The sequence below is a fragment of the Callionymus lyra genome, chromosome 5, assembly GCF_982586985.1.
Source record: "Callionymus lyra chromosome 5, fCalLyr1.hap1.1, whole genome shotgun sequence".
NCBI lineage: Eukaryota > Metazoa > Chordata > Actinopteri > Syngnathiformes > Callionymidae > Callionymus > Callionymus lyra.
Genome location: NC_141822.1, coordinates 17,994,772 through 18,008,057, shown reverse-complemented (window position 1 = coordinate 18,008,057; position 13,286 = coordinate 17,994,772). Strand labels below are relative to the sequence as shown.

The window sequence follows — 13,286 nt, the reverse complement described above, 5'->3', positions numbered from 1 at the left end:
CATAATCCAGTGGGATTTTTCACTAAACTTTTAAGAATATAATTCTATGATAGTTAAAATAAATGTGTTTTTTTTACATATTATATAATGATATGACTTTCAAATCTACGTCAAAAAACAGAGTTTAGATACATTTTCCGCTATATCCGTATTAACACAATTGTTGTTGGTTAAAATAAATAAATACATAACATTATAAATATAAATCAATTATATAATCATTTACTCCAAAGACAGTAGAACAGGATTGCATCAGGTTGAATAAAAACAACATAAAACATTATTGCTGTTACTTTATTGCAATGTTCAAGTGGTCTCATGTATCAGGTGGCTTTCTGCGTCATTACCGTAATCTTAGGAATAAACGCGCAATTAATTATAGTGTGGGCTATAGTGACGGTCACGTGATGCAAAAATGATCTTCGTCATCCCGACTCAATGCGTCTTGCTTAGCTTCAGAAAAAAAGGCGGAAATGGTGAACATCTTTGAAGAACAACAGATGTAAGTTGAGAGTGGGCTCACATTACACGGAGTCACAGCGCAGATTGGTGGATTAAAAGGATGTTTTTTTCTACAAACCGACCCAAAAGGACGACAAATTGTAAGTTTTCTGATCTATATGATTACAAAGCAGGGCCGGGTCTAGACAGGCATGTATGAGGGGGCAGCCACAAATCTTGAGGGGGCATTGTGCCAGGCCCCCTCTTGCCCCTGCCCAGACCCGGCCCTGTTACAAAGTACTGTTTAAGCTTATTTTAAATGATTTTAAAATCATGTTTGAAATTATTAACGTGAATATAAATCAGTAAACATATCCATATCTTCCCCTAAACTACAGGAAAGAAGAGTTTGTAACGTTCTTTGTTTGTTAACCCTAGAATCTTTCCTAAAATAAAGGAACAGATTCAAACCACCAAGTATTCTGCTGCTAAAATGAAAGAGAGAGGTAAAAAAACAACCCATCCAAACATCACTTTAACGTTTGCAACAGCTTTATTTTCATTTTCCTTTTAATAAAGAGGGTTGATTCAGCTCTCGCTAGAAAGGTTGAAGTGGCAGAGATAAGAAGGGTTTTGTTCAAAGGTATTGGGGCAGCGCAGTAACAGAACAGAGAAGGCAGTGCTATTAAGAGAAAAACCAAAACAGCGCTGTTGATCGTCTAACTCTAACTGCATCATATCAAGATTAAACTGGCTCTGTGGTGTACTATACACAAGGGAAATGGACATTTACAGAGCCTGCACTCTTGTCTGGCGAGGTCTAGGTCAACAGAAATAAAACTCTTCGATAGTGGCAGGTGCATGGATGCAGAGCCATGGTGACAGCCTGTAGAGGGCAGAGCATGCATGAAGTTGAATTTAGTCTTTGAAATTGACATTACCCACAATTGCTTCTTTTCTGATTGAATCAGATGTTTGTGTGGAATGTACCTAAACACAAAAACCCCGGTTGAAAAACCCCGGTTGAAAAGTCTCTCTATAGTCAAACCCCAGAAAACCTTTACCAAACCTACTCCCAACAGGGTTTTTGCTCAACCAGTTAAAACCCTTAAAAAAACGGTTGATTTGCGTTCATACTAGGCTTATTTCAACCGGTTAAGCACCTCTAGTCTATTCAATCATTCAAAACATCGCTACTGGGACGGTGAAGTACAGATAGAGTTGCTCTTTATTTTATTACCAGGGTAATAAAATAACATTATTTAGTGGCTGACATTTGTACTATCAGTCTCTGAACACCAAACCCTGCAATGCTATGTGTGGTTTATATCTTCTGCAAACCAACTGTTTTTGGTATGAGTCCGGGCATGCAGGGTTGGACAAACAGCTGAGGACTGGTTGCATGAAGTAAAAATAATTGACAGTTGCAGTTGTTCCCTGATACGAATGTCTCAATGTTTCTCATAATTAAGCCACAAACACTTCTCTGTGCTCTGTCTTTGAATCTAGATGGACCTTCTGGTTATGATCGTTCCGCTGATGTTCCAGTCTTGTGCCTCTGGTATGTTCTGAGTGTTGTTAAAATGTTGGTACAAATGTGTTTCATTCTTGTTTGTTCTCCCACACAGTGCTCTTCACCGTTGAGTTAGAGAAAGGAAGATATTACTCTAAGTTCAGGGATGTGGTTCAAATGGGTTGCAAGTTCCAACCCATCCCTAAAGATCCTTTGAAAACCATACAGCTGTCGTGGCATCGGATCGCTCCTGGCATGGAGAGGGAAGTATACAGGATGGAAAATGGAAAAGAGCGTTTTCAGCCAGTAAACTCCCACTTTGGAGGGCGAGTCAAGCTTCTTCTACCCCAGCTGAACGAAGGATGGACTAAGTTGGAGGTCTTTAAAAACTTAACATTATATCTCACAGAAAGTCAAATTTGCAACATTGCTGTTTATTATCACACAATCATGACTAACCTTTAGTTTTCTTTGTTTCATCTTTAGCTGTCAGACCTTCGAATAAATGACTCGGGTATTTACCAATGCTTGGTTCAATACGACATATTCACAGACTACAAGGAGATGAATTTATTTGTCGAAGGTGAAAATAACTGCATGTTGCTGTTGTTTGTTTACTCTTTCTGTTCCCTTTAAACATGGGATCTTGGTTTTGTTTAAACTTTTATCCAGATGACTTACAGTAGAACTTCTATCTTCTTTCTCCAGCTCCGTTTACAAACGTAACCAAACGGATCCATTTGTCAAGAGACGAACAGCAGGTCAACCTAACCTGTGAGTCAGAGGGTTATCCTGCAACCTCCGTCACATGGACTGATGTTCAACACCGACCAATCAAAGCCAGCACCTTTACTGAAAAAACACCAGAACAACTCATTAGACTCGTCAGTCACATTGTCGTCAACTCATCCCAAGCCAATAACTACACGTGTTGGTTCGAAAAAGGAGTCTCCTCTGCCACGTTTACCATTCCAGGTAAAAATTGTATTTTCTTGCTGACCTAAGGTTGTCGGAGCATGCCTTTTATAAACTGTCTATTTCAAAACCTGATGAAACGATTGAAATGAGCAACAAGAATGAACATAATAAAAATCAAAAACAAGGATCACAAGAAGAAGGGAAGACGAGGGGAAGGGAAAGATCGTTTTAACCACCAGACAATGAGTGACATTCGCTTGGTTTTTTTGGTTGTCTATCTATAGTTTTTGTTCTGAACAGGCGAGCATCAGCGGTTAGAAGCCGTACAAGTCAATGTTTTTTTTCCTAAATATCATTGAAACACATACAAAACTGTTTGAAGTATTCCGCTAAAAGACAGCAGCAAACAAACCCCAACAACAACCAAAAACTGCATACGACAGACTTGCAAAGAGAAGTGAAGGTAAGGTTTTTTTGGCAATAAATAAAATAAGCCGTTTGTCGGCCTTATTTGTTGGTTGGTTTTAATACCTTTAAATGTGTTGGTTGATTAGCAAGATTACTGGATCATTTCATTACTCACATTAGTTCTGACTTTAAATAACAAGTCCAATACAAATTGAACAGTTGGAGCTAGATTGACTGAATGGTTTGCCCTGGCTTCCATTTTGGACTTCATCAACGTCTCGCTAGCATTTTTAAGGTGACTCTTAAAAACAAGTAACTGACTCAGATTCCACACAGACATATTCTGCCCGAAACTGGATATCACCCACCAACGTTTCCTAACACAAATCATTTCTGTGGCTGGCTAAACTGTGGTGTTCGATGAGTGCAAGGCAAGAATCCATTACTTAATGAAGACTAAGGACACTTACTTCAGGCGATTGAGGACAGAGTTGGAGGACTTACAAGACAAGAAGGTGAGTAGAGCTCTTTACATCTGAGTTACATATGCCTGTGTAGTAAAATGTGTATCTTTACAGATCTTCGGAGGAGACTAGATAGGAACACATGAGTCACTTCACATGGAAGTGGGTGAAGAACACGTCGGACCCAGATCTGACTTCGTGACACTGTCACGTTGAACCTCCAACACATTCTCATCTCATTAACTCTCAAGTGGATTTACCTGAAGTTTCAACAGTATGATCCAACAACAAATGGTCAACTGGAGTTAACATTTTACCTTCCCTGGCATTAGCTGGAAAGAAGTGCTTTTGTTGAAGAACAAACATATACCTGCCAACAACGATGCTTCAAGAACGAGGTTAGAGGGAGAATGGTGTGATGGTGTCAGGTGATGGAAGCAGAGAAGAGCTTTGAAGATAATACCATACATGCCCATTGTCAGCGCAGATAAATGAAGGGGGGATTTCAGAGGAGAATCGAAACCGCTGTTAATGTAATTCCAGTCCAGCTACTCACGCACTTAACACGACTATAACAGAAAGCTTTCTGTTGGTCATTTCAACCACAATGAGCTTCCTCTTCTGTCTATCAGTGACGCATTCTTTGTTTGTCTCGGCTGTTGCACTATATCTGTTTTGCAGAAGCATGTTTCCTTCACTTGAGAATGATTAATAGATTAGTGTTGAAAACCTAACCTTACCTAACCTTTTCCAAACATTGACACAAGTCTTATTGCTGTCAGACATTGGGCGCCTGAATATTGATGGGGTTTTTTTTAGCTGCTCACATTAGTTACATGTTGATTTAATGACTTTACAGAAACCAACCCAGAGGCTCAAATTGATTGTTTGTTTGTTGGGATTTTCAAGGTTTTCTAAATGGTTGTTCTACGTAAGTGTTCCTGCTTGTGTAAATGTTTGTGAAGATTAGACTTAACTTTCTTTTTCATTTTTCAGCTTCTTTCCAGTCCACATTGAAATGTTGTTTTCACTGGTTGAAAGATTAGGGTCTACACAAAAGCTAAATAAAGTATGACATCACAAGCTCCCTTGAGACACAGTGCTGAGCTGATCTCCATTGGGTAAAATTCAAAGTAATGGATCGACCAACCAAACTATCACCGATGGCAGACCACGTGACCGATCTGTAAAAGCTCGGCCATGTAGCTTGTATGAGAAATATGACGGTTAAGTTGCTATAACCCTTATTAGAGCTACAATGAACTCTTTTAATAGTCTACTAATCACCAACCATAAACCCTTGTGTTATCTTAGGGTCAAGGTGACCCGAAGACCTAAAAACAAATGTGTTTGTGATATCCCAAAAAAAAGAGCTAAAAAAACTTGAATGTAATGTTTATAACATTAAACATTTTAAAACTCCCAAGATTAGCTTTCCTGAAGCTAAAAACAGCCAGACAAAAGTAAAAAAAAAGAAAAAGTGTCTTCCCAAGGGTGAGGCGAGGCGCTCCTTAGCCAGAGTACAAAAATGAAGTCAAGATGAAAGCGTTTGGGTCACCTTGACCCTGAGATAACACTATGATTAATTGAATACTTCAAGAAAAATCTTAAGACATTCTTATTTGTGCAGGCTTTTCCTTGATTTTCTGGGACTCCTGTGTTTGTCTTATGTGTCTCTGCATTTTTTCCTTAGTTGCTTACTAATGATGGTTTTAAAACAATATGTTTCTTAACTTTAGCACGAGGTTGCTTTAAATGCACCTTTATTTCTGATTCTCTTCAACCCTGAGAACTCTTATTGTTATGGATATAGTGTTTTTTACACCACTGAACCACGGCAGACTAGAGATCGGCAGGTATGCCGTGGGAAAATATCCGATTTCACATACCGTAATTACTCTAAAAGCATGATTTCATTTTCTATTACTTTTAAGTCCACGTTGTTTTGCCGTTTCTTTTGCTCAAACTGTATTTTTGAAGTGGACATCTTAAGTGCACTTTTTTTATTCTATTCATATTCATTTGTCTTTAAACAATTTTGGCTGGTGGTGTGCCTTGTGATTTTTTTCAATGGAAAAAATGTACCTTGGCCCAAAAAGGGTTGGAAAACATGGCTTTATGGCTATTGCAGGAGTTTTTTAAATGACATGATAGATTGACCAATAAAGATTTATTCCAAATCTATATGTTCCAACAACGCTGAGAAGACCTTATCCTGGATAAAAGCCCTGTTGGCGTTAAGCCTGAACCATTTGTAAAACTTGTTCTGAAGGACGTGACTGAAACGAACAGAACCTTGTTGAATCAGTTATACATTTTGAATCTACATGTGTGTTGACAATAATTCAATTCAATTCAATTCAATTTTATTTAAAGTGTCTTATCATAACAAAGTTATCTCAAGACACTATACAGTTGAAGTTGAATAATGTCGCCTGATACAAAAAAAATGAAGCCTTAGTTTTGTCTTTCAGAGGATCTCCAAACAGACCAGGAGAAGGACAACATACGTGTCAGAACCAGATTTGTGGGTTCCGCTGCCACACTTACAGTGCTCATTGTCGCTTCGCTGGTGTTACTTGTTGCAGTCTATCATCGTCGTAAAGGTGAGAAACTACCAAACCAAGTTTGTGATTGAGAGAGAGAGGGAAAAAAACACCATGATGAGAACACAAGGGTGCTGGGCACAAGACTCCTTGTAGGCCATGAGTTATAGAGTCAGTGAACTTTCTCCTAGTACATTCCTCAGTCCATGGTTGGTTGGCGTGTCCGGGGGAGTATAGATTGGTATTACAGCAATTTGTTTGGGACAGGATGGGACTTTTTTTTTACATGGGTTCCCACAGAAAGAACTGAGAGACACATGACACACCTCTTTCCACGGCTCCCATTACCCAATTATTTGGGTGGCAATTTGTTTTTGAGAGACCAGCTGGCCAGATAGATGCCTGATGAGAATGACTATTCAAATATTTACTCCCAGATAATTTATTACAGATATCAAACCATGTTTTTTATTTGATGAATTCTCACACTTTAAATCCACGCCTGAAGCAGAGAAGAAACTCAAGCTGCACACAGGATTTTCATTCCGAGCAGAGAGGAAGTAACTTCCCTGAAATTGGATCCATAATAATTCTTCAGCAGCAATTACAAATGCTAGTATGTATTTTAAACATCAATACGTTTGGTCTGGTTTCATTTGAAATGAGTAACTTTGAGAAACGCCTTCTTCATTTTTCAAATTTAAATTAACATTTCTCTCAGGTGTGTCCCTTTATATGGTCAAAAAACCCCGTAAAAACCTGTGATGGTAAACATTGTCGAGAAGTGCAGCTGCTACCATCTGCTCCTATTTGTCATTGTTTAAATATTTACACCCCCGGCTTTATTCCTGAATACATCTGCAACAGTGTCATGGCAACAAATGATAAAATTGCAGAAGAATCCTGTTGCACACACACACACGTACACACAAACAAATCAACACGTCTACATTTAACCCACTTTATCTGTGTGGATCTTTTTGTTACATTAATATATTTGTATAAAATGTATTACCTCGTCAAAGGAGGTTTTTCCCCCAATCTTCTACTGAGTGTTGTGTCGGGAAGTGCTTCCACCTGAGCTAATGGCTTCAAATTATGTATTTGGTATTTAAAGAGCTACTAATGTGAAAACCCGACTCTCCTGACTCACTCACATGTTGTCTTACCCTCCAAGATGCAGTAAGTCCCTTATCATGACCATTTTGAACTTATTACTTTATAAAGTTCTCCCCTGTCTGAAATCTCGGCGAACGAGAGGTTACGAGAGCAATATGACGTAATAATGTTCTTCGCTCCTGCTCCAGCTAGCTTTGTTTGTACAACGAGTCCCTTCCTGGATTAATGACATGCAGTGACAAACCTTGAAATTTGACCAATCACAGCAGACTGGTTGTGGTTATGGTAAACAAGATTTAATCAGAAAAAATACTAACTGTTTTTAGGGGGCGGGGCTTAAGCACATTTTTTCTAAAGTAGATTTTTGAAGATATAAAAGTGAGGAGAGTGATTCCTGATTATACCTCCTCAATATCATAAATCTGACTTTTATCCGTTTCTTTTTTTGTGCGTTAAAGGTCGAAAGTCCCCGGCGGGCACTGACGGTGAAAGACTGACTTTAAGTGAGATCAAGTCTTAACGTTTCAGTAATTCTCAATAATTCCAATGAAATCTCTGTTGAATCGTAACTGTTTTGATTTCAGCGGAGGATCTCAGGACGAATCTGAAGAGCTCTTACTCCAACATAAGGTTTCAGGACTTGATCCCAGTGCAGGACTTAAGACAGAGGATACAGAACAGGTGATGATTCGTTGCCCCTGACATCAGTTCCAGGCTTCATTTGCATTGAATTTGTATTTGGCATTTAATTTGAATAATAATAATAATAATAATAATAATAATGTTTATTTGTAAAGCGCCTTTCTAGACCAGGTCCCTCACCTCGTTTATTTCGTCCTTGTGCTATATATGATGTGACTTTTTTTTTCCAGGGAGGGTCAAACTGTCCTGCTGTCGTCAATTCTCCCTGAAACCGGAGAAACGGTTCTCGTGGAGGGTCCACTCGGAAGTGGGAAGACAACCTTAGCCCGCATGCTAATGCATTCTTGGGTGAGTGATTCCGTGGACGACCTTCAAGATATCGACCTCAGCAATGTCCATCTTCTCCTCTACGTTGACGCCTCTGAGACAGAAGAAGACTTGCTTGACACCATTAAGAGTCAGCTTCCTGTCGAAGAAACGTTAAAACGAGACGAGCTCAGGAGAGTGATGACCAGTAACACTTGTCTCTTGGTGTTGGACGGGTATGAGGAGGAGAGTTCAACGCTCGACGATTCACTGATGACGTTTGTCAAGGAAATGGGAAAATGCAGTTTACTGGTCATGTCGTTAACGGACGGATGTCCAGATTTCAAGCAAACAATTGTCAAGAGTGAAAATATGCTGACGCTGGAAAAATTGTGAGCCTCATGTTTCCACATTTCTAAAGATGGAGAAAAAAAACAGAAATATTACTTAATTCCCAAAATACAATATGTCATGAACTGAGAGTTCATTCAGAAATGCAACTAAAACATCCCGAAGCCTTAGTTAAAACCATAGAGATAAATATTTTAATTAATAATTAAAGCAATGTCAATAGACATACTTTTACCTTACTGACTTAGAAGTTATTTCAAACAATTATTTCTAAAAATGTCCCACGATCAATAGTGCAATAGTCCAGTGTCTATGCTGCCTCAGCTTGACTCTGTAGCTCAAACCCCTTTTGCCGAAGAGCTTCATGACATCTATGACGCTCCAACACTTCTCACCTCCTGCGGACTTGCTGTCTATAAAGAGACATGTGAGGTCCCAGGAGAAGATCCTTTATTGTCGACCTTAGGAAGTATGCCTCGGCAGAATTTGGGTGAATATCACTTTGCTCATCGACTCTAAGGTGAATCTGTGTTAAGTTGGTCATGCCAGTGATGAAGGAGCCGCTATCCCAACAAAGAGTGCTCCTGTGTCGTGTGATAGCCATCTCCTGTTTGAACCATCTTTGCGGAAAAATGCCTTCTGACAACATGGATGTCTGACTTTTGCTGTGGGTGAAAACGATGGAAGAGTTCTAATGTTTCTGGCTTTGGCTTGATGAAATAATCTACTGCTGCACTGGCTTCCTTGTCTTGACTATCTTTATCAACAGCAGCATCATCTACAGGCTACAAAAGATTAGTATTGTTAGTATGTTGGCCGATGCGATAGCCTTTAAAAGAAATAATAATAATAATTCACGGCCCATCATGTGAGTCAGTCGTTGTCAGTTGGTTGTCAGGAAGTGTGGCAGGAAGTGTTACTTGAGTGAACACCATAGGGGGCCTCCCTACCAAAGCGACAGTTGAAAAAATGGTCTCAGGGTTCAAAGACAAAATGTATGATAGTGTAAGTAAGTAAGTAAGCAAGTCGTAAGACATAAGACCAACACAGGAGTCCCAGAAAATCATGGAAAAGTCTGCACAAATAAGAATGTCTTAAGATGTTTCTTGAAGGAGTCAGTAGATCATCAAACTCAGAGGGAGAGGAAGATCGTTCCAAAGTTTAGGAGCAACAGTCTGGGAAGATTTCTCTCCTGTGGTCCGGAAGCGTGTTCAGGAACCATCAGTAGATTCTGATCCACAGACAAATGTTTGATGTTAAAACAAAAACATTTGATCTTTTGTTATGGCTCGATAACAATGAAATTAGGCTAAGGCCAGCAGTTTATGCTACGGGTTCGTTCGACCTTCTCTGCAGACGATGAGTCAACAAGATCTAAAATGTCATAATAAGGTCATTACAAAAAACACCAACTATGTTTTGATGACTGTTCTTTTAGGTCTTAGTCTATCAAGAAATAATTTATTTGATGTTGTATTCCTCGATTTTAATGCAATGGCATGAAGTTTTTTACCCAAATATTCAATTATTCATCCATTTTTACCATGGAAATTTGACAATAACTTTTAAATAGTAGTAGAAGAAGAAGCTGTTGTGTCATTTCCTGTTAGTGCTTAGCGGCAGTGTTTGATTTGAGAAGTACTATCTGTCGAGAATTTGCGTACTAGTTAGTACGTACACTATCCTGATACATACTAACCACCAGTGCACTCAGAGAAGTATGTGATTTGAGACACAGCACTGGTTTTAAAGCGAGAAACGTAGTCTCCCAGTTTAGCCAGTATCGCATAAATGTGTGTCTGAGTAAGCCTCAAGTGGACACTTGATGAATTTCAGCTAGCTGAATGTTTTTTTTGTTTTTTGCTTATTTTCTTTTTCGTGCAGTTTTATTAGAAGATGTGACATGACACACCTAGGAATGAACAAGGATAATAATACATACACATAAATAGGATTACACACAATATACAACTGTAAATAACAGATGTGGAGGAAAATAGAGGAATATTCTAAAACGTTTATCAAAGTAGACACTGCCACCTATTGGTGGGAGGTTTTAGGTAAGGTTAGGTTAGGTAGAACTTTATTGATCCCTCAGGAGGTCTTCTTTCTGGAATTTGTTTTTTCACATCATGATTCATAAAAAAACATTATTTAATGTAATATTCTCTCAATTGTTGAACCATACAAGAAGTCCAAGCTTATTTCTTAATGCAATAATGTTTTTATGCAAAGTTAAGCCAATTGAATGTGTGTAATGAGGAGCCGTTGCTAGAGGAAGAAAAGCCTTTGTTGAACACAGAGGAGCGACGGTTGGTCAGAAGCCCTTATCTTTTTTATCAATAACGTCTGTTTTTGTTGTAACAGTCTACATAACCCTGGTCCACGTGTTTGAACAAGTACAGTGTTTGAAAGGACTGAATTAGTACACAATATGTAATGTGTACAGAACATAAGTTTACAGCCTGACTAACTAAATCACATGCAATCAATTGGAATAAAAGTGTAGCAAACTGGTTTTACATTTTTCAGATTTTATGGTAAAAATAATGAAGTATAAAGACACAAAAGACATTTCATTTTGACCTTTTGTAAAAATATCAGTTTTCTTTCTTACTTTAAATGATTGTGCTTTAATCAATATTAATAAAGACTGTAGGGCAGCAACGATAAACGAATTGCATGACACGATTCAACACAATGTACTTAGATACAGTGGGCACTGAATTTTAGAGACATCATGTGATCGTTTTACTCTCTTTCAGTTGAATTGATAGAACTGAAAAGGTAAAACAAGTCCAAACATCAGCTTTAAAAGCTGGCGGAGTTGACTGTATCCTCTCATCCTCAGTCACTGTTGGATCATCCAGCGGGCCAGAAGTTTAATTGCAGCACAAAAATGAACAAAGGCTGTGATCATTTGCATGTTAATTGTCATTATAAAAATGTAATAATAATAATAATAATAATAATCTCCATTTATATAGCGCCTTTCTAATGCTTTTATTATAAACACACTTTGCTGGAATATAAACCATAAAGAACCATGATAAGAATAACATGAGATTTTTCTCACGCCCATTAAACCTTGTTCTGCTTTATAGTCATATACTCAAATTAGGTTTTTTTTGTGTTAAAGTGATTGTGTGTGTGGGTGTGTTGATAACAAGTGTGGGTGATAAAGATAATGTTAACGGTTTATTCTGATTCATTTCATAAACTGTTTAAGTCATTACTATAATGGGTGTTGCTTGAGGGCCTTGATGAGTGGTTTGATTATTTGAATATGTAAAAACTTTAAAAGAAACAAAAAAAAACAGTATCAAGAATTGTTTTGTTGTATATTTATTAAACTATAAATACTCTTCAAATTAAATACTCATAAAAAGTACATTTAAAAAAAAAACATGTCTTTCACTTTATATTTAGGAAGCAACTATTAAATAATAATAAAAACAAATGCAAAATAAAAAGTGGATTATTGCACTTAAAATGTGGGGATTACCAGACGAGCCAGATTTGAATTGGGCTTGACTTTTACAGTTTTTGTGTAGTTATAGACGGAGCATTGTTCACCGGAATTTCCCACTTATTTCCACATGAAGGTCAAAGCAGGGAACGAGCAAACAGTTTAAAGTTACAGTTTGAACTTCACAAACATGAGCAGGTTCCTGAAAACGTTACTGAACCTGTTTTCATTGTCAACGTTAAAGATCACAGTTAAACCAATAATGACAGACAATATGAAGATCAATGATATTTAATGTACTAATGAATTTGAAGGTTACATGTTTTGTAAATTTACTATAAAATGTTTTTGATTATTTTAATTTGTTCATGCTTGTAATTTGCCGTGTTTTTATACGCTTTTTTAAATAAAATAAATGGTTAAAAAAAACACACTTTAGGAGCTGTTTATTTCTCATTTAGCCGCTAGACGGTGCTGTTGTCCCACTAATGAACGTTACTTTGGTGTGCAGTTTTTGTTTGAATGATTATCTCTGCAACTCCTTCCACCTTTAACCTCCGGTAAATTCATCTACTCACACCTAGAAACTTCGTTCAACTTAAAAAAAAAACTTTTGTCTACTTACTACGTCCAATACTACTACTTATACAACAAATCCTACTACTGCTTTTACTAATTATAATTCTACTACCTCTACTACTTCTTCTACTTGGTACTACTACTTCTACGACTTATTCATCTTCTACTATTACTTCTACTTTTACTTCTAATTCTTCTGTTTCTTCTACTACCTCTTCTACTTCTACTACTAATTATTTTCACTACTACTACTTATTCTACTTCATCTACTCTCACTACTACTTCTACTACTAATTCTCCTACTTTGTATACTCCCACCACTACTTCTACTACTAATTCTCCTACTTTGTATACTCCCACCACTACTTCTACTACTAATTCTCCTACTTTGTATACTCCCACCACTACTTCTACTACTAATTCTACTACTTTGTATACTCCCACTACTACTTCTACTACTACTTTTACTAATAACTACTACTTCTATAGCCAATTCGACTACTTCTTCTACTCCCACTACTACTACTACT

At 37.6% G+C, this 13,286-nt stretch overlaps 1 protein-coding gene across 1 annotated transcript; it reads left to right on the top strand.

Moving 5' to 3' along the window:
- The first annotated feature begins 439 nt into the window (after positions 1 to 439).
- Positions 440 to 12,610, top strand: LOC148079642 (programmed cell death 1 ligand 1-like). The gene is made up of 9 exons (XM_087791276.1): positions 440 to 602; positions 1,951 to 2,002; positions 2,070 to 2,332; positions 2,441 to 2,537; positions 2,663 to 2,929; positions 6,219 to 6,350; positions 7,868 to 7,912; positions 7,994 to 8,090; positions 8,282 to 12,610. Exons 2-9 carry the CDS (start codon positions 1,951 to 1,953, stop codon positions 8,751 to 8,753), a joined length of 1,425 nt encoding a protein of 474 aa, XP_087647402.1. The 5' UTR covers positions 440 to 602; the 3' UTR covers positions 8,754 to 12,610.
- Positions 12,611 to 13,286: the final 676 nt, after the last annotated feature.